At 39.6% G+C, this 23,065-nt stretch overlaps 1 protein-coding gene across 3 annotated transcripts; it reads left to right on the top strand.

Moving 5' to 3' along the window:
- On the top strand, positions 1 to 21,932 carry pbxip1b (pre-B-cell leukemia homeobox interacting protein 1b). 3 transcript variants are annotated; one of them, XM_017721740.2, is made up of 10 exons: positions 1 to 96; positions 3,762 to 3,850; positions 5,325 to 5,492; positions 6,320 to 6,626; positions 11,357 to 11,590; positions 11,690 to 11,713; positions 14,559 to 14,605; positions 15,489 to 15,605; positions 15,712 to 15,979; positions 17,803 to 21,931. In XM_017721740.2, exons 2-10 carry the CDS (start codon positions 3,788 to 3,790, stop codon positions 19,611 to 19,613), a joined length of 3,039 nt encoding a protein of 1,012 aa, XP_017577229.2. In that variant the 5' UTR covers positions 1 to 96; positions 3,762 to 3,787; the 3' UTR covers positions 19,614 to 21,931. The 3 variants fall into 3 exon arrangements, with proteins under 3 accessions (XP_017577229.2, XP_017577230.2, XP_037392831.1); XM_037536934.1 differs by lacking the exon at positions 1 to 96 and adding an exon at positions 307 to 352 and having other exon boundaries at positions 17,803 to 21,932; XM_017721741.2 differs by lacking the exon at positions 11,690 to 11,713.
- Positions 21,933 to 23,065: the final 1,133 nt, after the last annotated feature.

The raw sequence follows: 23,065 nt of genomic DNA, 5'->3' as shown, positions 1-23,065 counted from the left end.
ATAAACTACAGACTAAAATCTGTCAGACTCGCGGTCGAGTCAAGGCTTGCACACCCGGGCAAAGGAGTGATTTGAGGGGATTTCAGAAGTTCTGAGGTAAGACATTTTCTTTATCTACTTGTATATTTATTCTTAGATAGCTACGAAGTTTGTGGTAGCATGCTGTTTACTTTACACAGCATCAAAACTTTCCCTTCATTTCCGGCATGTGTTGTGTTTGAGCTCAGATAAGCGAGCTAAGCTAGCTGTCAGCCTCAGAGTTAGGTTGGCTAGCTTACAGTGTTGGCCAAAAGACAAACTGTAGGAAATACCATTACAACCGTTACGCAGGCTTTCATCCTAATACACCAAGGTTAGAATTTTAATACATTATTTCACCGAAGCAGAAGTTTGCTTCTAACTCGTCAACTTTTTTTCGCATTTTCCGTTCCACCTTAAGTGGTGCATCTGTTACCGTTCTGGTGCCTGAGACTCACGCGCCAGGATGTAACTGCTGCAGCGTTTAAGGTGGAACGGAAAATTTGACGAAGACGCCAAGTTTAGGATTGAGATTCGACAGACTTTTACCTTGTTTGGGCACTTTGACGCCGAGGAACGGAGAGGATGACAAATGAGGGGGATAACCTGAACATTAAACATCGTTCGCGGTGCTCTGGCAGACTTTTAAACAAATCTAGCGAGTCTTTTCTGGTGTGTCTGTCGGTTAATGTTACCCTATTTCCGTTGGCAGATGCTATCGTTGTATGTGTAAACGTACCCGCAGCGTTTGCCATTTCTGCAGTATATAGCTACTTAACCTTTAAGTAGAAGCCACTTTGTTGATTTTATGCAGTTAGGGTCTGTGGTGAAGAACTTTCCCCTTTTACTATGAGAAGAAGTGCCAGCTTCATGCCTCACTCAGGATCAAGTGCTTGTTAACGCTTTAAAGGGAAACTCCACTGATCTTTCAAAAATTCTGCACAAATAAATGGTGATGTAATCAAAGTCATTCAGACCGATTTGATGTGAAATGCTGGGTTTGAAATGTGAAGACATTTGAAGATTTTAGTGCCTCTGAAAGCTCCATTACTTACATACATTACACAAAATGGATAGATATGCTGCCTGATGTGTGACACATGAAAAAGGGTTGGCTGAATGTATTTTAATTCACTTGTTTTAGCCCATTCATGGTGAAGGGGTATGCGCAGGGTGTTGTAAGACAAAATAATCAGCAGAGAAAACTTACTTTTTCAGATTTATGACTTTTACCATCATCAATATTACAGATAAAAACTCAGAAGACTCTGGTGGTTTTGGATAGTAAATAATAAGGGTATGGATGACTCTGTTCACATCTCAAGAACTTTAACATAAATGTGTTGTAAAATGAAGATCATTGTATTGAATGGTGTTTTCTGTCTGTATCTCTTATATTCAGCTCAGTTGACCCCTCCCAGCAGTATTTTTAGCTGTTATCTATTTAAGTCATTCCACTATATCCTGAGCAATTCTCATGGCCCAAAGCTACATTCACCAGCCTCTCGGGGGAGACCCTCTATTAGCAGACCCAAATTACTGTGGCGAGGGGAAGAAAAAGATCCTTAATGTAGGGTGAAGTATGTCACAAAGCAGCGTCAGTGATCACTTGTTTTTGACGACTTTGTAAAGATGGCTCAATACTAGTTTGTCCCTTCTGATACTGAAGCCTTGAGCTTGTGTTTTGTAACGTGTGTTGTGCTCGGAGTGTATGTACTGTATACATTACAGTACAGTACAGACTCCTAACAACCACCTGCAAGACCTGGTTGACCTCCAGAACTTCGGATAAACAGCATTCAAAGCTTCTGTCTTTGAGAGAGAGGAGAAAATCAAGCTGCTTCAGATCTGAAAACGTTCACATGTGTTTCTGTCTATCCTTCCACTGTGTGGGTCTGAAAGGATGTGTAGCTGCAAGGAAACTAGTGCAGAGAAAAGGAATCAGGCAAAAAAGAAGAACCTTTGCAAATCAAACAAAGCGGACTGTCTGCCTCAGAGTACAAACCTCAACGTCGCTCAGTGTGTTTGGGATTATTTGGATCATGAAAAGCAGAAAATGCAACCAACTTCTGAGACTGAACTTTGAAGGTGTGGAAAAATATCCCTGCAGATTTCTTTGAAAAAGCAAGTCTGAAAAGAGTGGAAGCTGTTGATTTAGGTTTATATAGCTGTTGAGGCTTCTTGCTAAATTTTGTAAAAAGCGTATTGTTTTTTTTTTTACTTTGGTTTACTTTTTATGTTACAACGCAGATCAATAAGCTAGGCTTGGATACATTCATTGGCTCAGAATGCAAGAAGGCTCTTTGCTTTTCGAGTAACCTCAGACTCTCGTTTCTTCCGTTTTTCCTTTCCTTGTTTATCCTCTGACCTGCTGGTCAGGACTCAGATAATTCTGTGCAGATGTAGAAAACGCATTCCATTTCAAGTTCTATTTCTGACCACCCCATCGTCAGACCACTCAATGTGATTTGAGTGATCCAACTATAATGTGATTGTAATACAATCACCCACTTTTCCTCGTTGTTTTCAGAAGTCTTTGATTGACTGGAACAGATGCATTAGTGTTGGGGAATGCAGGGTGAGAGGCTGTGAGGGGTCAGTGACCACTGGTCTAAGGCCTCTTCTGTGCCCCAGCACCTTATTTTTCTAGCTTTCTCTGCCACACTCCTGACTTGCATATGCAATAGAGGTGGCGTGGTTCTATGACAGCGCTGTTAATTCATTAAGTTGGTGTGAGATGGACCCAGTTGTGACCAACTGGTGCGTATTGCATTTTAATAATGTTTAAATAACATTACCGTTTTTTTAGATATGACAGCTGCCAGTTTGTAGGGCAGTTTTATTGTTGTCAGGGAAATTGTAAGCTATAATGTAAGGCTCTGTATCACTGACTGAAATAACTGAATAACTGAATTTGGATCACAATTATCATTTAGCATGATCATTCTGCAGACAAACCCACGACCCTGACAGAGAAGCGGCTTAGAAAATGGATGGATGGATGGATGGATGGATGGATGGATGGATGGTTGGATGGATTCTGCAGACAAGTATCATCTAAATGTACATTGTCTTCCCAGCTTGGTGCCCTGTCTGGTACTGTAGTGTTTGTAAAAGGGTTACTTGTTGCAATTCTGGTCATAAAGAACGAAGTTCCTTTTACAAGTCACCAGCACTAAAAGGCTCATTTGTACTCAGTCGTAAACTAGAATGACTGTCAAGTCTTTGACCTAGTTGGAAAAGTAGCCCACCGCTACTTTTCTCACTGGTATTCAAGTAGCGAGCGTTAACTCCGGCGCAGCGATGCTGCCATGAATGCAACTACCACCTTTGTCTTTCGCAAACGCTTTTCCACTTGCACGGTCATTGACATCCTTAGTTACGCAGCTCCCTGCCAAAATATTTGCCGGACAGAGGAAAGGCGCTGCAACAGCGCAAGATAACTACTAATGAAGTGGAAAAACATTTGCAGCATTTCTTTCTTTTGTGTGACGTTTTTACCCACTACGTTTTCTTCCTTTCTCAGACAGGGGCCTGCATGCTCTCCTGCTCATCTTTCCGTCTATCATACACCTCCCTCTTGCTCTTCGCTCCTGCTCATGTTTGAATGCTCATTTATTGTGGGCGTAATGAATAAAACAGCATTCAAATGAGCAGCAGAGCATGGAAATTAACCTGCCGTGCTGCGGTGTCACTCAGCCTGGCTCTGATGATTTGATGCACATGCCTTTTGTGTTTTGCAGTTGCTGGACAGAGCCATCAAGTGGTGATGTCTGACAACAGTAGCAGTGCCAATGGCAACAGCTGGACAATTCTTACGCCAGAGGTGAAGGTATGTCATGCCATTAAGGTGGGGCTGGCAAGTCTGTATTTGCTGGAGATCTCCGCTGATACTGTTTTATGAGCTGTGCTGTGGGTGAAGAAGAGAAAGCTTGATGTTCATCCAAATGATGTCTTTGGTGTGGCCAACAACGATTCAAAGCCAACCTAAAAACCCTGCAGTTTAATTTCCTCCTTGCCATTAATTGCGTGATTTCTCCGTGTTGTTGCTTTTATTTTGTGTGTAAAGAACATGATCTAGCCAAACTAAAGATTCAGATTTCTGAACAAGCCAGTGCAAGAATGGACACGCATTACAGATCAATCATGCTGTATCATTACTCTTATAATATAAAACAAGAATAAGTGATTAGTGATCTGAATAGCACTCTAAGTGATCTTGCTTTGGGAAAAAAAATCAGTCTATTAAGCAATAAACAAAGCCTCATGCATCTTTTTCACAATGATAAACACTGACAAAAGCACAGATTCAGCACTGTGATGCATTTCATACACGTGTCAAAGCTCCTCTGGCAGCAGTGTTAAGGGAGTTGAAGAGACCATCACCAAATATTCAGAATGGATCACCAATAAGACACTCAGTTCTGTTGGGTTAAATGCATGGATGAGCCAAAAATCATATGTTACCCCAAATGTAGTCAATCAGGCAGATGTTGGTTATCTGAAATGTGCTTCTTTATTTCTGCTCTGGGAACACAAGGCTGTCAATCTGCATGATGATCACACACTTGTTTCAAACCGCATGTGTCAGCCGCCAGTCCTTACAGGCCAAAACACTACGGAGTTCAACGCACTGCCTCATTAAACACACCTGATTCAGCTAATTAACAAGTCCTTCATGAACCAAAATTCAGATCATTAGATGAAGGTTAACATTAACCTTTTGACCCAGAAGGTCCCCAGTTTGACATTCAGTGAGTCATTGAGGCGTGGTGATGTAGACATACAGTGCTAACTGGTGAGGAATAAGCTCACATTTGTTCTTAGCTACATTGGCTTTGTAGCTGAAGGGCACAACTAATAAAACAAACTGAAGACACCTGATGAATCCAAACCTTAACCATGGGACCAGCCGTATGTCTGGAGAATTGAAGTTAAAGCATTTGCACACAGGTACCAGACACCTAGCCAGCCTGTAAGACACTGGGCTGATGCAGTTTTATAGCAAGACTGATGCCAAGATTAGGCTCAGCCTATACATGACAAGTGGCAGGTGAGAAAGACACGACCATGTCGGGATAAACAAGAGTAGACAGAAGAGCGTTCTAAATACAGTCACAGTCCAGAGCACACAATATAATGACACATAACACAACACTAAACATGTTACAGAGCAGTATGTTTCTACACACCAAACATGTCTTGGTTGATCCACTTTTTTGAAGAAAAAAAATAGACAACTATGAAAATGTATTTTTCTGGATTGAAACATTGCTTTAACATGTCTTGTCGGTTTCCATAAATAGGAGCATGGAGTAGAAAGTGTGGGTCCATTGGCTGAAGGTCAGGGGGGACAAGTCTGCTCAGAGCCAGCACAGCTCGAGATGGAGCAAACAGACCTAAAAGACCACTCCCACAGATCGGAGGTCACAGACGGGCTTGCTGAACAGAACAACGGTCCTGATGCACCACAGGTTTGCTACAAGTTTTTGTAGTGGTGAAAGATGTAGCTCAAAGTGTGCGTATCTTAGAAGAACTTTTTATATATAAATATAATATAAGCTTTCGACATGCTATGAAAGCAAATTGACACACATAAACATGGTTGTAGTAATAAACAAGAGTGTGTGTGTGTGTGTGTGTGTTATTAAGCACAATATGTTAAATAAAGCAATATAGTAAGTATAGTAAGGGTCCTTAGGACTGATTTTAAGAATAACTGACTGTCTGCTGTAGAAAGCCAATAAATAATTTCTAAATGAACTTATTTGAAATTCATTTTTTTCCCTTCTCCTGAAAAAGATTTTAGAGATGATGGGTTTTATTCCAGCAGCGACGATATATAAGAGAAGGAGGGGTAGAGAAAGAGAGGTTGAGTGTGGGCAAATGACTTGAAATGACTTTTGATATACAAAACCATGCAGTCTTTAGGGGTGAAATACCAGTAAAGTATATGTAATATGGACCCTTTAACTTAATTTCTAAACTGTTTATATATATATATATATATATATATATATATATATATATATATATATATATATAATGTGTGTGTGTGTGTGTGTGTGTGTGTGTGTGTGTGTGTGTGTGTATATATATATATATATATATATATATATATATATATATATATATAAAATGTGTATATATATAAAATGTATAGCAGATCAGTATATCACTGGTTATTGTTGCAATTTGTTGAATGATCATTTCCAGCAAGGATCCAAATGGTTGAAGATCAATTCCAAATTGAATTTACAGTCAGTTTTTGCATTATATTATTCAGCATGTTGCTTTTCAGGTGACGCCTCTAGAGAACAGTGAAGATGCAGCTGTTCCACACGCTTTCCATATGAAGGAGCCCACCCTCGGTGCCACTCCAGTTGAGAACCTCACCTGTTTGACCTCCGACCCTGAGCAGCAAGGCGCCTCTGCTGGTCACTCTGAAAGTGAACCCTTTCTTGGCCCTGACACAGATTCTTTCTCTGACTCGTACGCACACATAAGCCCCCCTCCTGAGTCGACCCTGCATCCTGCAGCATCACTGGACAAAGAGGGGCTTTCAGAAGGGGAAGAGAGCTCCGAGCTGAGGAAGACTCTGAGAGAAGGTGAGCAGTGGATAAAAGACTGACCGAAAATCCAACTTTATAAACAAAATTGCATATTTTTTTTATCTTGGTGTGAATACAAAACTGAATAGTTTATTGTTGGCAGGTTGGTTGACTGAATTTACCCTGAATAGTGATACTGAATCTGGACTCTTTTTGGGGGAGGGACTTGTTATTGTTAGCTTGTTTTGAAACAGGAGAATTTCGTCTAAACTGAAAACATACATCACCCTTGTGCGTACAGTTTTTGCAAAATGGTATTACTGTTTTTGAGAATAAAACTCAAGGTAATTCACCGTAGGCACATACCTGTTATTATATTCCATTGGTAGGCTGCAGACATTCAAACAGTGATTAGTGGTTACTGAATGTGTGGTAACTCCTTATGCAAGAAGATGCAAACGAGGACTCATTCTCACTTGTGGAGATTTTTAGTCATGTTTTTTTGGTACAAGATGTAAGTTTTTTTTTTTTTTTTTTTTTTTTTTTTTGGTGACAATCTCAGTACAAGTACTTGCACCACTTTGGTTTTGTTCTCACAGCAGGTAAAAGTGGCCCAAGTCTTTTTTTCCACAGATGTGTGTCTGGGCGTCAGTGTGAATAGCAGTAAATTTCGATTCGAGACCCTTTCATATGTGGTACTGAAATCCAGTACGTATACAATATGCAGCAATGCGACTCCAAGCCAGATCGTAACTCGTGATTTTTACGTAAACCCAACTCAACATTTGTCATTGTTTCGCACTGTTGAGGCTGCCTAGACATTTAGGCTGATGCTTTTGTAGAAAAAAAAAATTGAAGATGTTTGGTGCAACTGCTCCATGTTCAAAGAGATTGCTGAATTGCTGTTTTAAAAAAAAAAAAGGAAAAAAAAAAAAGACACGAACCAAAAAAGTGACCGTGGCTGATTAAAGTGCCTTTTTATAGTGAGCTAGAACACATTCTAGGTAATGAGCCTAGCTGTCAAACACTGGAACTAAACTGAGCCCTCCGGGAGTGACTAATGTTCATTGGCAGTCATGATTGTTTACCTCTGGATGAGCGCACCATGTGAAGCAATGTGGAGCGTAGTTCTTTTGTGCATACAGGTCACTTAAGGAGCCTGATCTGTTCAGTTCTGTCGCATACAGATCACATTTAAAAGATAATGTGAACAGCCAAACAAGAAACGGATTTGATGCGAGTGGCATTCGGGCTTTTACCTGCTGTGTTAATGTAGCCTTAGTTTCCTTTCTGCCATTACAAAACTTGAAGGTGGGAGTAATATGACTGGCTTCTTTCAGTCTGCAGGTAAAAATCTGGTCTTTTTCTTCATATGTGGCACAGACTGGCAGTGTGAACGGTAAAACACTTTGAATCTGATGTTTTCAATTCCAGTTTGAGACACTTTGGCTTTGTTCACTCCGCAGGTAAAAGCGGCTCAAATCTGATCTTTTTTGTCTGTGTGTCACAGATTTATCTAGGCTACATCTCGAAATCAGATTTTTGTCGTTTGGTCGTTCTAATTTTCTTTTTTAATGTGACCTATATTTCACTCCAGTCTGAACAGACTGAGCTCCTGAACTGATCCTCATTTGCAAAAGATCACTGATCCACCTGGCCGGCTGATCCAGAGAACATGACTGTCCTTTACATTTCATTAAGATTAAAACACATCATGTGATGTTAAACATAATGTCTGTGAACAATTTAAAAATGCCAGGCTCCAAAATGACCTTGTCGGCACATTTACAGAAAAGTGTGGATTTTTGTGCTTATTTTGAAATGTGGAAAATGATGAGACCGAGAAAAGAAGCTCAGTCTTCTTAATGTAACACAAATGCTAGCAAAGGGGTGCAAAATCCATATTTGCTTCACAATATAATATGTTTTTAATACAAATTTAGGTAAGCATGCATTTATTTATTTATTTTTGTTTTTTCTGAAAGTTTTTTTTTTTCTCCCCAGAAAACAAAACAGCAGTGCTTGTTGAAAGGATAACTTGTGCAAGTTATTTTTTTAGAAGACATTAAAAAATGTATAATAATATAAATAAAAACACAAGATGTATATTACATGTTGCACATGATGCATCTCGCAAAGACATGAATTTTCTTGGTTCATGAAAGTGAACAGAGACTATTAGTCTACATCTCAGATTTAAAGCAAAAAAAAATTCTCCTGGAGTTTTTAAACACTGTCCACTCACTGTCCACTCCATTAGACATTCCTACCTTGTCAGTCCACCTTGTAGATGTAAAGTCAGAGACAGTAGCTCATCTGCTGCTGCACAGTTTGTGTTGGTCATCCTCTAGTCCTTCATCAGTGGTCACAGGACGCTGTCAGCTGGATGTTTTTGGCTGGTGGACTATTCTCAGTCCAGAGGTGACACTGAGGTGTTTAAAAACTCCAGCAGCACCGCTGTGTCTGATCCACTCAGATCAGCACAACACACACTAATACACCACAACCATGTCAGTGTTATTGCAGTGCTGAGAATGATCCACCACTCAAATAGTACCTGCTCTGTGAGGGTCCATGAGGGTCCTGACCACTGAAGAACAGGGTAAAAGGGGGCTAACAATGTATCAGAGAAACAGATGGACTACAGTCTGTAACTGTAGAACTACAAAGTTCACCTATGTAGTAAGTGGAGCTGATAAAATGGACAATGAGTGTAGAAACAAGGAGGAATCAAGAATCAAACTATCAGCTGTTGAAAACCGAGAGATGCGAAGAAGAAGCAAATCTTTATTCAGTACATGCCCTCGTTTTGGTACAGAGTTTGTGCTGCTTTGTTAGCATTTTTTTCCACAGCAGATGGATGAAAAAACTGAGCTTCCTTTCTGTTTGTTGGGCTTCCTCAGAGGGCGTCGGGTGGGTGGTTGTTCTTTTATGCATGAGGGTCAGCTCAGGAGAGTGATCTATTCAGACTGATGTTAGATATAGGTCTCATTAAAAAGCTTAAGTGTAAGTATTTGGTGTGCCTGCTTCTATGTAACAACTGTTTCTTGTATTTTTTTAATACTAGTGTTAGTAGGAGGACGTATGCAGTGCAGATTGACTGCAGTTGAGAGGTCGGTCAATGGCCAGCAGTAGCATGAATGACCTCAGCCAGTCAGCTTGATCTGTTCTGCATTTTGCCGCACAGAAACATGATATGTCTGACAAGCAGCCCAGACTTTGAATGCATCGTGCTATTTATAACTGAATAAGTAAATATTTGTCCTGCCCTTGGACATGACTTGCTTCAGCAGCTTCTTAATATATGGACTGCCCTCTTTTTTTCCCCCCTGTTTGACCATACTGTACAATTCTTCTGTACAGTGTTGACAAATAACATATTGCAAGCATTTTCATAGAATAAATACACAATCTTTGCTCATTTTAGTATACCAAGCTTTTTAGTTGGACATATGCAGCTGTCAGTTGACCTGTGAGCCATGCATGAGTGGCCTTTGCATAACAGTGTCTTGCAGTTGCCAACTGGTGGCCTCTTTTTTTTGTTTCACTAAATTGTGAGCAAGTTTAGCTGTCCAGGCAGAGTTCTACACAAGTTCTGTACTCCAGTCAAATGAGACGAGATTTAATATTTCTTTTTAAAAACTTCAGCCAGTGTTTTAAAAAAAAAAAAAAAAAAAATTATATATGAAGACTGTAAATAAAATATATTTATTTTTCATTTTTCACCTTCCAAGTGTTATTGTGGACGTACATTTCAAGTTTAATGATTTGGGGAAATATTTTTTAAATTTCAAAACGTTCTATTTAATCCTCTCAGAACTTTGTCGCCACTTCCAGCACAAATGGGATCCATCCTAGATCTACTAAAGGCTTGTTTTAAAACATGAAAATATAGCTGATTTTGTCCTGATGTTTTTGTTTTGTTTGTTTTTTAAATCAACATTTGAAAACAAGTGTGTGAACATCTCATGACTCGTGTTTTTGTGAACACATTTTTTTAAAGTTATTTTTTCTTCTCCTTTAAAGTTCCTGTTTTCTAAATGTGGTTTTCTTTCGACAGTGATGATCTTTGGCTGTTTGAAGCACATAATACCCACAATAGAGACTTTCTCAGCCAGTACGTGTTGAAGGATTTCATGGTCCTCTCAGCCTCAGCCACTAGAGAGAAGAGACTAAATGTCTGATAGATGTGGAACGACTGCAAAGGCACCCATTAGACTGATTCCATTTCCACAGGGAATTCCAGAAATAGACTCAAATCTAGCAAAGCCTCAATCTCTGTGTAATCTCACAGCCTCTTGAAAACATTAAGCCTGTGTGCATCCACATGAATGAAGAGGAGCATCCCGATTTGTACAACATCCTGAATCACATGCATACTACACAGAAATAGATGCATCTTTATTTCAGTCTTTAGAAAGATCGCTGCGTTAATCGGGAGCAACCAAAGGATTTCCAGAGGCTTAATATAACCTTGCAGCTTTTTTCACAGTAACAGCACTTACAGTAGGCTAGGGCAGAAATCTCACAGGTGGCATCTTATGACCGTGTCATGTTAAGTCACTCTTCAGTACAATCCATTCTACAGCTGATGTTTGTCTTTGGATGACTTTGCATGGCTTTATGCTTGATTTTCTTAATGGGTGTGGCTGAAACATTTGAGCTCAATGATCAGAAGTGGCTTCTATGAACTTTTGACCATACAGTGTACTTTGTTTTGGCCTTTAATTTGTCATCCATCTACATATCCTGTATAAAGTATTATTTTCTGTCTTTTCTTACTGTAGAGGCAAAGCAAGAAGTTGAAGTGTTGGAAGAGAAGGGGAACGAGGGCGATGGAGTGAGGAGGAGAAAAGTCTCTCTGCTTACCCCTGTAGATCACAGAGATGATGATGAGGAGGAAGAGGGCGAAGAAGAACCGTTTAGGCCACCTCAAAGAGAAGATGACGTTGGATTCTCCCTTAACAAGTGCATTTTTGGAGCGGTCATTCTTCTAGGCCTGGGCACCATTTTCTTCTCTGGTAAAACTTTTGAAAACATTGTGTGTTCACCTATGGTAAAATGTATATATGCTGATTGAGTTAAAGGGCTTTCTGAGATGGAGGTGTATTGTTCTACAGGTGTGTTCATGGATCTGGATGATGGTAGGTAGCAGGTATGGGTGTGGAAGTTGTTTGTATGACCGAGTGGAAGGAGCGCTTGGTAAAGTGCTCCACAGTAAAGCATGCCTGTGCTTACAGTCAAGTTCTTTTTGTTTGATGACTGAAGGTAATACTGTATTTTTAGTTGGTACTTTCATGATTCATTAGAGGGTTGATTCTTCAGTTTTCAACACATTTTGCAGCTTAAATTAAAATAAACATTTATTTGTTTTTTTTTTTTTTTCCCAAATTTGTTTACTTTAGGTGTTAACTTTGTTTGCGGCAGCCAGATTCTTTCAGTTTTAGTGTGACCTACTTTTTATTATTTATGAGAATTAAGATGTGGCAACTGATCCTTTCTCTCAACTGTCAATGCACTATTTAATGCTAAGGATGCTAGTTTAGCAGTATTTTTACAGAATTCTTTTAATTGAATCTGTAAACTTCCAAAACGATCCCTATGAAATTTAAACATATCGCTGCTGTCGGAAGAAAACCTCGTATCTCCATTTTTTTTTTTTTTTTTTTTTTTTTTGTCATTTTTCAGTTTTTGACATAATTTCAAACGACCTGTTGTTCTTTACATTGTGTGTAAATTTCATGATGAATGGACTAAAAGAAATGGCCCAAAATGACTTGGAAAGACGTCTGGTTCCATTGACTTCCATTAAAACTACAGTAGGTTTTTTCTTCTCCTGTAAAGTTACCATTTCGGAGATACAAGGTTTTCTCCTGAAAATGGCGAGGGGTTCTTGCAACTTCTGTATGTTCTACACTCTTAGAAAAGATGGTTCTTCAGGGGTCTTTTAGTTAAGACAATGGATTTCATGCACCAATATCTTCATAGGTTTTTTCTTAAATTTGTTGTTGAGAAAGATCCTAAAGGAAAGTCTAAACTTGCAGAATTATTGAAACCTTTGTGCTCTTAAGTGTGTGTAGATCGAGTGCATAGAGTCATTTAGTGTGATGATACCCCACCAACCCAACCATATGACCCACTATATCCACTTTTTTCTTTTTTTTTCCCGCTTATACACTAATGAGCCAAAACGCACAATGCTGTGAATTACATTGATTGTTTTGTAACAGCAGCGCTTGGGATATTTTGTACAATAAGCTGGCAGTCACGTATTGGATGCAGGAGAGGTGTGTAGACATGAAGGCATAAGTGACTTTGACAAGGGCCAGATCATTATGACGGGATGACTGGGTCAGAGCAGGAAATGTTGGGTGCTTCCTGTCAGCTCTGGTGAGTACCTACCCACAGTGATGCACAAAAAAGGACAGACCATGAACTGGTGATGGGGCAACAAAGGGCATCCTGTGATGGTTATGGGAGGAATATTCCAAAACACAGAGTGCATCATGCTCTGCTGTGTATGGGGCTGTTTTAGCCGCAGACCAGTCTGAGTGCCCATGCGAAAGTACCTGAAGTGGGCACAGAGGCATTGGAACTGGAGCTTGAAGCAATGAAGTAGGCCTGGTCTGAGTCCGGTTTTCTTTTACATCACATGTTCGGCCAGGTGAGTGTGCCACAAGCTGGTGGAGGAAATGTGATTCTCTGGTTGATGCTCTGCTGGATCAAGGCCTTCATGAGGACATCAATCTGATGCTTACCACTTGCCTAAACTTCAGTGTGGACCAGGTACACCCCTTCGTTGCAGTGGTATTCCTCAGTGCAGCGCCCTCTTTCGGCAGGATAAGGCACCCTGCCACAGTCCACACATTGTTCTGGAATGGTTCAGGGTGTTGGCCTCCAAATTCCCCAGATCTCAATTTGATCTAATATCTGTGGCTCCACCTCGCAACTTGCAGGACTCAAAGGATCTGCTGCTAACGTCTTGGTGCCAGATACCACAGGGCACCTTCAGGAGGCTTGTAGAGGTGTTGTGTTGACTGCGCATTGAGGACCAACAGCGTATTAGGCATAATGTTTTGGCTCATCTGTGTATGTTCGTAAGCTGTAAATAAGTTTCACTTCACTAATTTTGCTTTGCTTGCTGGTATAAACGGCTACATAGATTAACATAGGAGGGACTTCAAGAGTAACGTGACCTTCCCTTCCAGAGTAACGTGACCCACACAAGGTGTGTGTGTGTGTGTGTGTGTGTGTGTGTGTGTGTGTGTGTGTGTAATGCAAACAAGTCCATCTTCAGCTCCTTTTGTAAAGCAAAATTTCTTTTAAGATCCGAACTCAAGGGCATAATTGTTAAACCTGAAGAATCACCCGTGTCTGCTCTGCTTCATGCATTAAATAAGACAACATTTAAGCTAAAAATATTACATTAACGTACCATGACAAACACTGACACAGTTGGAGAAATATATAAATGGTATTTTATTAGAAAAATAAATTATTTATAGGCTGTTTCTTCCTAAACTGCATGATCTGAGTGGTGTAAATGATTTGTATAGAGATAATGAGCTCTACTTATACCATATGAGTGACTGTATGAAAATGGGTGAAAGTGATTAATTCCATTTTAATTTAGTTCTTTTCTAAACATTTTATCTTTGCTTTTCCCTAATGATACTGTAAAAGTGGCAACATGTGTACCTCATGCAGTAGTTCATGGATAATCGCTGCCAAGTATTTTAGGTGCATGTCAAAGCTGTTTAGGATGCATTGAGATTCATAATCATGCATGTGGATGTGAACTAATCTGGGACAGATGAATCTAATGGATGCTTTTGTCTTATTCACACACAGGTTGTTCTGTTTGTGTGCATGTTTATGGCTAAAGCGGCCCACCTTAATGCAGTATGGGCCATCCAATCCTGTTACTGTCTTGTTCGGTTTCCTGTAAGTTTTATATTTAGGATTATGCTCACCTTGTTGCCTTTTTAGAGAGCGATACTGATGTGAAGGAGCTGAAAAATCCAGAACTTCAAAAGGTTAGTTCTTATTCTGTCTCTCGAGTTTTTATTATTTAGTGCCCTCCCATGGTAGCATGAGTGTCACTGAATTCTTCTTTCAAAAATCGCCAAAAGTCTATTTTTGGAGCTGCGAGGCTAATGTAGCTAGCAAGCAATGAAGGTCCACCACAGCATATTGCAAACTGCATGCCTGATATGAGATAGACAGGTATGTGGTTTCAGACACTTATGATGGAGCTAAAAGCAGTAGTTTTTCTTTTGTTGTTGTGTGGTTTTTTTGTAAAATGAATTATTCCCAGAAATAAAAGGACAATATATATTTTTTGTAATTCCTGTATAATTCAAATGTTGATGTACAAAGTATCTCAAAGTGATTTGATGCAAAGTGGTTCATTGTAGAGAAACTTACTTCCAGATTTTTTACAGTCATGGTGAATTGAACCCAGGATCACCAGGCCTACAACACAATTATAGCCATTTTATTTACTATCCAAAACCACAAGTTGAACCTTCATGTCTTCCGAGTTTGTGTATCTAATGTTGATGATGGCAAAATAGTAGTAAATCAGTACTCAGTTTTTTGTTTGTTTGTTTGTTGTTGTTGTTTTGTTTGTTTTGTTTTTTTTTGCATGCATGTCCCGCCCCCTACAACAGATTTTAAGCTTTATCACCAAACCATTTAAAAACTGTGCCATCAAACGTTAAACTCAAACTCTTCAGACGTCTGTTTTCCATCACCACCATCGTAAACAATTCTGGCTCTGTAAGTTTCTCCAGGACAAAGCATTTCATATTAAACCCCTCTGAATGACTGTTTACATCTCAAAGATGTGATTCTGCAGAAATTTTGAAATCCGGGTTAAGTTGTTGATCTGCACTCATATGCATGTTTGTGTGATAGGAGTGGCTAAACCTTCAGTCTTCAAGAGACACACCTGCAGGTGTCCAGCCTCCAGAAATATTGGAGAGACTAGCAGAGAAAAGCCAGAAAATTGCTGTCTTACAGGCTCAACTTCAGGTAGAAGTTTCTGGCCATGAGTTTCTACCTCCACATTCACTTTTGGTTGCCCACTGCAGTGTCTTGTTTATTCTACAGTCTTCATGTTCCAACCTTTTAAACGTAGGAACAAGAAGGGGAACTAAAAGCGGCTCAACTGCAAGTGGAGGAAGGCAACAAGGAGCGAATGAAGAGGGAGGAGTTGGAGGTGGAGAACCAGAGAATGAAAGGAGAGCTGGATAAGCTGCCTGCTCTTCAGAAGGAGCTAGAGCAAGAGAGCGAAAGGGTGAAGAAAGAGGGCGAAAATGCACAGAAAGATCGGGAGGCTCTTCCAGCCATGCAGAAAGAGCTGGAGCTTCTACGAGCTAAAGTTACAGAGCTCGCTCATACCACAGGTACACTTCACAGCATTACGGCTGTGTTGTAGTAGTTGTGATAAATTGAGTCTTGATGATATTTTCTGTAGTGCAGAGTCCGGAGAGGTTTTTTTCTGTGGTCTACTTTTTGCAGGATTTTTAACTAGTCTTGACCAAGATTCGCCGTTTAAAAAAAAAAAAAAAGAAATTTTCTTTCCTTTTAACTGTCATAATACACAATTACTTGTACACAAGCAACTTCAAACCATTTCATCTGTTTGTATTTGGTTTAGCCATCTGGACCCAAAAGTGACCACATTTGTTTGTAGTAGCATTTTCACACATGAAACCCAGTAGCTTCACTGGTGATGTTAGGGCTTTGTATCATTCAGACTTAAAGCTGTTAATAAAACATTTAACCACGAGAGACCATGCATTACTGCGATTTTATCATGGGAAAGGTGTTCTTGGGCACGGCGCAGAGATTAGTGCCTAAAACTCCCTTCCCTGTGATAAAATTGCAGAAACCTACTGCCTGCTTAAGTGGTTTATTTCTTTTATTAACAGCGACCAGAATAAAATCTGATAAAATACTTTTTTTCTGGAAAAATATATAACACAGTACTGTTTAATGCAACACTTTCACTTTTATAAGTACTTTTTGGTTACCGAATTACCACCGCGTCTTCAAATGGCTCCCTGCTCCCTACATAGCGCACTACATAGGATTTTTAAATACTGGATCCTGCAGCACAACAGTGCAAAAATATAGCTAAGAAACAGTCATTTGTGATCCATTCACATTCATACTGGACAAACGATGCACTGTTTGGCTGTTGAGGCCAGAACTTCTAAACTTTCATAGCTAGCACACTGTTTAGAGAACACGGAGGCGTTTGGGATTCAGCCTGGGTTTGACGCTACTCCTGACTGAAACACGAACATTTGAAGCGTGTAATTCCAGTCTGTGATATTGATGATGGAAGTGTTCAGGTTGTTGGCTATCTTTTACCCTGTTGGCTAGCTGACCAGCCTAGTTCTAGTTAAGAGCATACATTGCCAGCCCCTCAGTTTAAACACAAACAAGTTCTTACTTCATCTATATACTCGGTGGTCCATGCGAGCAGCATGGTCAAAGATTATTCCATTAACTTTTCAATGTTTTTTTTTAACATTCCAGGATTTTTTTTGTGCCGTGGCAGAGTAATATACAGTTCAGTTGCAGTGAGGTGGTCATAGATGTGCATATATCATGGATTTTACATTGGCTTTGAACGCAGCTCAACCAATCAGATTTTAGGACTGGAATTATCAGTTCCATAAATGGTGTTTTACCAGGATGCACACATTCATTTTTAAGTCTGAATGAAATGTTAAGTCTAAGAATGAACTGGACTTTGTCTCGGCCGCCCTTAGGCTTCATTTGGTTTCAGTTAGGCACAGTATTGGAATCGAGAAATGGTTTTGACCACAGCCTTAGTTTTAGGGGTGTCATCAGTATTTGTAGAACACTCCATGTATCATAGCTGAACAAATCATAAAGCACCTCTTTAAGAAAAACAAAAAAACCCAAAAACAACTCATGTATTAAAAGCTGCATATACCGAGCGGCTGGATGTCAGCCCATTATGTCCTCTTTTTAATGTATTTTTATTTACTGTTTGATTTGAGTCCTCAAGTTACATTTGCTAATGTTGAATCAAAGAAAAAAACCTGCTTTCATAGCCTTTTTGAAATGTGTCCTTAATGTCACAATTTATTAAGTATTGTGATATTTTTTGTTATACGGCTCATCCCTTAATTTTAGTTGTAAAATGTTGAGCCAGTTTTGTTTTAATGCCATTTATTCATTTTACATTCAGACAGTGCTCAAGCTGTGACCCCTCTATCTGCCTCTACATCGCCCTCTGCTGGACACAAAAAAGAATTACCAGCCATCCAGGGAAGAACGGCGCTGAAGGATAAGAAATCACAGGATGAAGTGAAAGAACAGATGAAAGAATGGAGGGATGGGAAGGAAAAGAAAAAAGATAAAAGTGTAAAGGAAGGAAAGCAGGGAAAGACAAAGGATGAGAAAAAGGACCTGAAAAAACTAAAGGTCAGTCAAGATGAAAGCAAGGAATGGAGAGGCAAAGGAGAAAGGAAAGAGTGGAAAGGTGAGAAAGAAGGGAAAAGGGGGAAAAAGCAAGAAGATGGCAAAAGATGGAAAGACGGGGAAGAAAATCAACAGTCCAAAGAAGATGGGAAAAGGGAAAGGAAGGAAAATGGCAAACAATGGAAAGATGGGCAAGAAAAAGAGTTTAAAGAAGATGGGAAAAGGGAACGGAAGAAAAGTGGCAAAAAATGGAAAGATGGAGAAGAAAATGGCGAGTTTAAAAAAGATGGGAAAAGAGAAAAAAAGGAAAGTGGGAAAAGATGGAAAGACGGGGAAGAAAATGGCGAGTTTAAAAAAGATGGGAAAAGAGAAAAAAAGGAAAGTGGGAAAAGATGGAAAGACGGGGAAGAAAATGGCGAGTTTAAAAAAGATGGGAAAAGAGAAAAAAAGGAAAATGGCAAAAGATGGAAAGATGGGGAAGAAAATAGTGAGTTTAAAAAAGATGGGAAAAGGGAAAGGAAGGAAAATGGACAAAGGTGGAAAGATGGTGAGGTAAAGAGAGAGCTAAAAGAAGAAAGTGGGAAAATGGACTGGGAGGAAGATAAAAAGTGGAAAAAGGAGAAGCACTGGCAGCTGGATGGTGGAAGGTGGGAGACAAAAGAACGGAAGCATTTGGGAGACCAGGTGAAGGGAGACAAGGAATGGACAGATGAGAAAGAATGGAAAAATATTAGGCAGGTTGGTTCAAATGACAAGAAAGAATGGAAGGACAGAAATGAGAGGAAGAAAGACTGGAAAGGGAGAGATAAGTGGGAAGAAGAAAAAGAGAGAGAAGATCCAAGAGGTGAAGGAAAAGCCCAGAAGGAGAGCGGATGGAAAGGACAGAAAGATGATCACAAATGGAATGGTGGAAAGAAAGAGAGGAAGGAGCATGAGGACAAGCATTGGAGTGGGAAAGGGAGAGAGTGGCCTAAAGATGGAGAAAGAGCAGAGGGGTGGAAGGAGGAGAAAAAACATAAAGGCGACTATCAGAAAAATGGGGAAAAGTGGAACAAGAAGGAGAAATCGAGGCATGGTTCATCGGAAAAAGCGCCCCATCGTTTGTATAGTGGCAGTAAGCAAAGCAAAGACCACGTGCATGGCGACTACTGGGCTGAACAGAGAGAAAGGATACGCCATTTCCACGGGTCTAAGGAAGAATGCAGCGGGGTAACAGACTGTGCCCATGCAGAGGGGCTAACACCTGTTGGTCAGCAGGATTTTGAGGCTTTACTTTTGGTCTACTTGACCAAGTTGATCGCGCCGGAGGAGCGAGCTTCTAAAAAAGAGGAACTGAATAAGCTCCTTGGTGAGTTCTTCACCAATGGAGTCTTTGTTCACGACCAGATACCGTTCAGCGAGTTTGTGGAGGACGTGGCAGAGATTTTGGAAGACATGGCGGAAGGAGAGGAGGATGAGGAGCTGGAGGACGAGATGGAGGGATTCGCAAGTGAGGCGATGGAGAAATTTACACTTCCAGACAGAGGAGGGACTGAAGAGAAGAGGAAGGAGAGTGGAAGAAAGAGAGCTTCTGGCTGAAGGAAGTACTAGAAGTATAATGGAGATGTTGGTATATAGAGGTAATGAGAAGTGTGTTGTGTACATTTCTGGAGGCTATTTCAAAAGGCAGGATTTCTCAATTAGCTAATGTTCGCGGTACGTAAGCTAAGGATCAGCTGAGCTGCAGTGTAAAACCTAAAGAAATCCGCCAACACCAAACATCTCTTGGCTGATCTGTAGGTGGACAAATGTATAAAATTGAATTGCGCTTTAGTCTGAAAGTGAGGGCTTTCCAAGACGGTTGTTCTTTAGTATGCTTAAGTTATCCTGCTAACTAACTAATCCTGCTTTGTGAAATACCTCTTGAAGCATAAGGAGAATCTGCTGTTGTATGAGGAAACCACACCTTTCACCTTTTCACTGTTGGAAAAACATTTCACTGCTGTAGATATGAGCCATTCTTGATGATTTTGATAATACATTTAAAACTCTCTTCAGGTCGGTCTTTTAATGCTGCGCAGTTCTTTAGGGCTGGCCCGGACAGCATTTTACAGGTTTCAGATATTCATTTGTTTTTCCAAACGAGCACTCAAATACACATTCTCAGAACAATATTTGCGTTTCTTAATTCCAATTTTTGTTAATTGTTCATTACTGCAATTCCAAATATAACCAGTAGGTGGCTACGATGAATTAACAGCGTATTGATGCAATACAGTGTAACATATAAAAAAACGACGCTGGATGCTTTAGATGCTAAAGTAACTTTTTAACAAGCATCTGAAATGTTTATGAGAACAAATCTGATATTTAAAATCTATAATAATAAGGAGCCAGCAAACTGCAAATTGTTGTTTCATGTCTATTTCTGCAGGCCAGAAATTGGCTTCTTACTCAGCAGCTTCTTATTGGGCTTCTTAGAGCAGCAGATACATTTTGGCTCCTGTACAGGTGCCTGAATGCAACTGCTGCATCATTTAAGGTGGAATGGAAAATTCAAACACGCCCTTTTCAGCTTTGTTGAACTTCTCGTCACTTGTCTTGGATGTGTTTCCCAAACACTTGCCCTTCAGAACACGAGACACTGCTATTTATTCGTTATTTGGAAAACATCACCATTGTTCATGCTTCAGTACGAGCTGACTGAGTCAGGCGGCTTCTTGTAGGCGGTACGAGAGAAAGTGCAGCAGTCGCTCTGGTGTTTGCATGAGGCTAAGGCTAACCCCAAAAGATTGGCCATTCCTTCATGTTCCCTACCTTGAAAATAAATTTGACTACTTCAGATGCGACGGGGTAGACAGCAGAAACAACTGAAACTGTGTAGAACGTCCCTTGCTTTCAGCTAAATGGGCTAACGTTTGTGTGGTTTGCACTGCTTACACGTCACGTTATCTGCGGCATACCGGCACTCATTCGTCATACCTGAGGTAGAATGAATCATGTACTGCCCACTTCTGTACTAGTCTTGGCTGATTTTAAATGTGTAGTTTAGGCTACAGTTTTTGAGGGTTAAAGAGAGCTAAATATTAAAAGGGGTCGAATACCAACATAATGAACGCACACATGAGTGTTCACATTATTCGGGCCAGCCCTACAGTTCATAACTAATTTGTAGACTGTTGTAGACTCGACACAAGATTTAGTGCAGCAATATTTATATGTGTAGTTTTGAAAACGATACTGTTGCGTTTTGTTGTTATCGATTAAAAGGCACCGTAGTCTGCTTGCTAAACACCTGACTCTCCACCAATCTGTATATTATTGCTGTGTTGCTGCAGAAACCTCTTAAATTGGATCTTTTTTTTTAGTTTTTACATTGGGAAGATCTAATGGTTTAAACCACTATAATACAAGTAATTTATCCATTGGACAGTGGGCAAGGAAGTCCCCTCTCAGTGCTCTTCTCTTGCTATTTTTGGATATACTGGTCTTTGTTACAGACAAAAGTTAAAAACAGTTACTAAAATGATGCTACTTGAAACCTTTTTTGCTAACAAAATAGTTTTTGTGTATTAGTATGAAAAACTATGAAATTACTTTTTGAAATAAGTACAATTCAAATGAAGACTTTGTTTTGAAGACTGAAGAGGTCATGTATGTAATTCTTGTGTTAGCTTTATGTTAAGCAGCACAGTTAAGACTTCCTCCTACATGTACTATAGTTCCTGCTATGGTCTACTGCTCTAATTTTGAGGTTTGTGTTTTTGATATTTATTAAAATTTCTTAATCTTATATTGTTTAGGCTTTAAGAGGCAGAATTAGTATCCTTGCACCCAGTCAGATCAGACTTGCTCTGTTAGCAAGTTTTAGCTTTTTTTTTTTTTTTTTTTTTGTGAGTTGTTCACAGCAGTCTTCTATGCATCTGTCACTCATATATATATATATATATATATATATATATATCATTGATAAGACGTTCTATGAATACTGTATATGTACAATATTCTAAATGCATTTGCACTTGTTAGGAAATGCTTGACACCTCATAGCTCATGACATTCATTGTAAGCAGCCATCACACATTCTGTAAAGTATAGGACCTTAGGAGGACAGGTTGCATAACATGATCACAAATTTGCAAAAGTTATAATGCATTAAAACATAACTTTGGTTTGGTGTCCAGGCAGTTAAAGGCTTATAAATGTATGTATGTTATAAAGGGTCTTTACAAGCCTTAAGTGAAGTGTCCTCATGAAACATGGGGTTTTGAAATTTCATATCGGTACATAACGCTTCAGAGAGCATGGTAAATCTTCTTTATGCACTGTAAGTTAAGTACATCTGCCAGATCTAACTGTGGTTTTACGTTTGTTTTGTTGTCATTCTTTAGAGCAAAATAATTCTGTTTAATTTTGTATAAATAAACCACTGTTGTACCCAAAGTTGTCAGCATTTATGCATTGATAACACCAAATTTATGTATTTATTTATTTATTTACTTACAGATCAATGAGTTACATCCTAATGCATGCCCAATTGGGTGAAAAGGCTTGGCTGTAATCCATTGCAACATTAATGATTGCATTATTACTATTTCTCTTATAAGGTGTTGTTCCTACGCTGTGTTTACATCTTAAATGCATTTGTAATTTATATACATACACAGGATTCAGTTTCTGTACATTCCAGCCTAAAACTAGCATTGTTTGTTATGAGATGTAGTGCATCGTTGCACTCTTCAGCCTAATCAGCCAGAATTCATGATTTTGTTTTGTTCTCTTGTTTTTCTTAATTAGTTTACTTTGACTACAATCCCCAGCACATACACCAATCAGACATTACATTATGAGCACCTCCTTGTTTCTACACTCATTGTCCATCTTATCAGCTGCACTTACTACATAGGTGCACTTTGTAGTTCTACAATTACAAACTGTAGTCCATCTGTTTCTCTGATACTTTGTTAGCCCTTCTTCAGTGGTCAGGACCCCCATGGACCCTTACGTCAGTGCAGCAGCGTAACTAAGCTAACTTTGTATAAATAGACCAC

The sequence above is a fragment of the Pygocentrus nattereri genome, chromosome 3 (assembly GCF_015220715.1).
Source record: "Pygocentrus nattereri isolate fPygNat1 chromosome 3, fPygNat1.pri, whole genome shotgun sequence".
In the NCBI taxonomy this organism is placed as follows: Eukaryota; Metazoa; Chordata; class Actinopteri; order Characiformes; family Serrasalmidae; genus Pygocentrus; species Pygocentrus nattereri.
The sequence above is the reverse complement of the archived record's forward strand: the minus strand, read 5'-3'. Positions and strand labels throughout refer to the sequence as shown.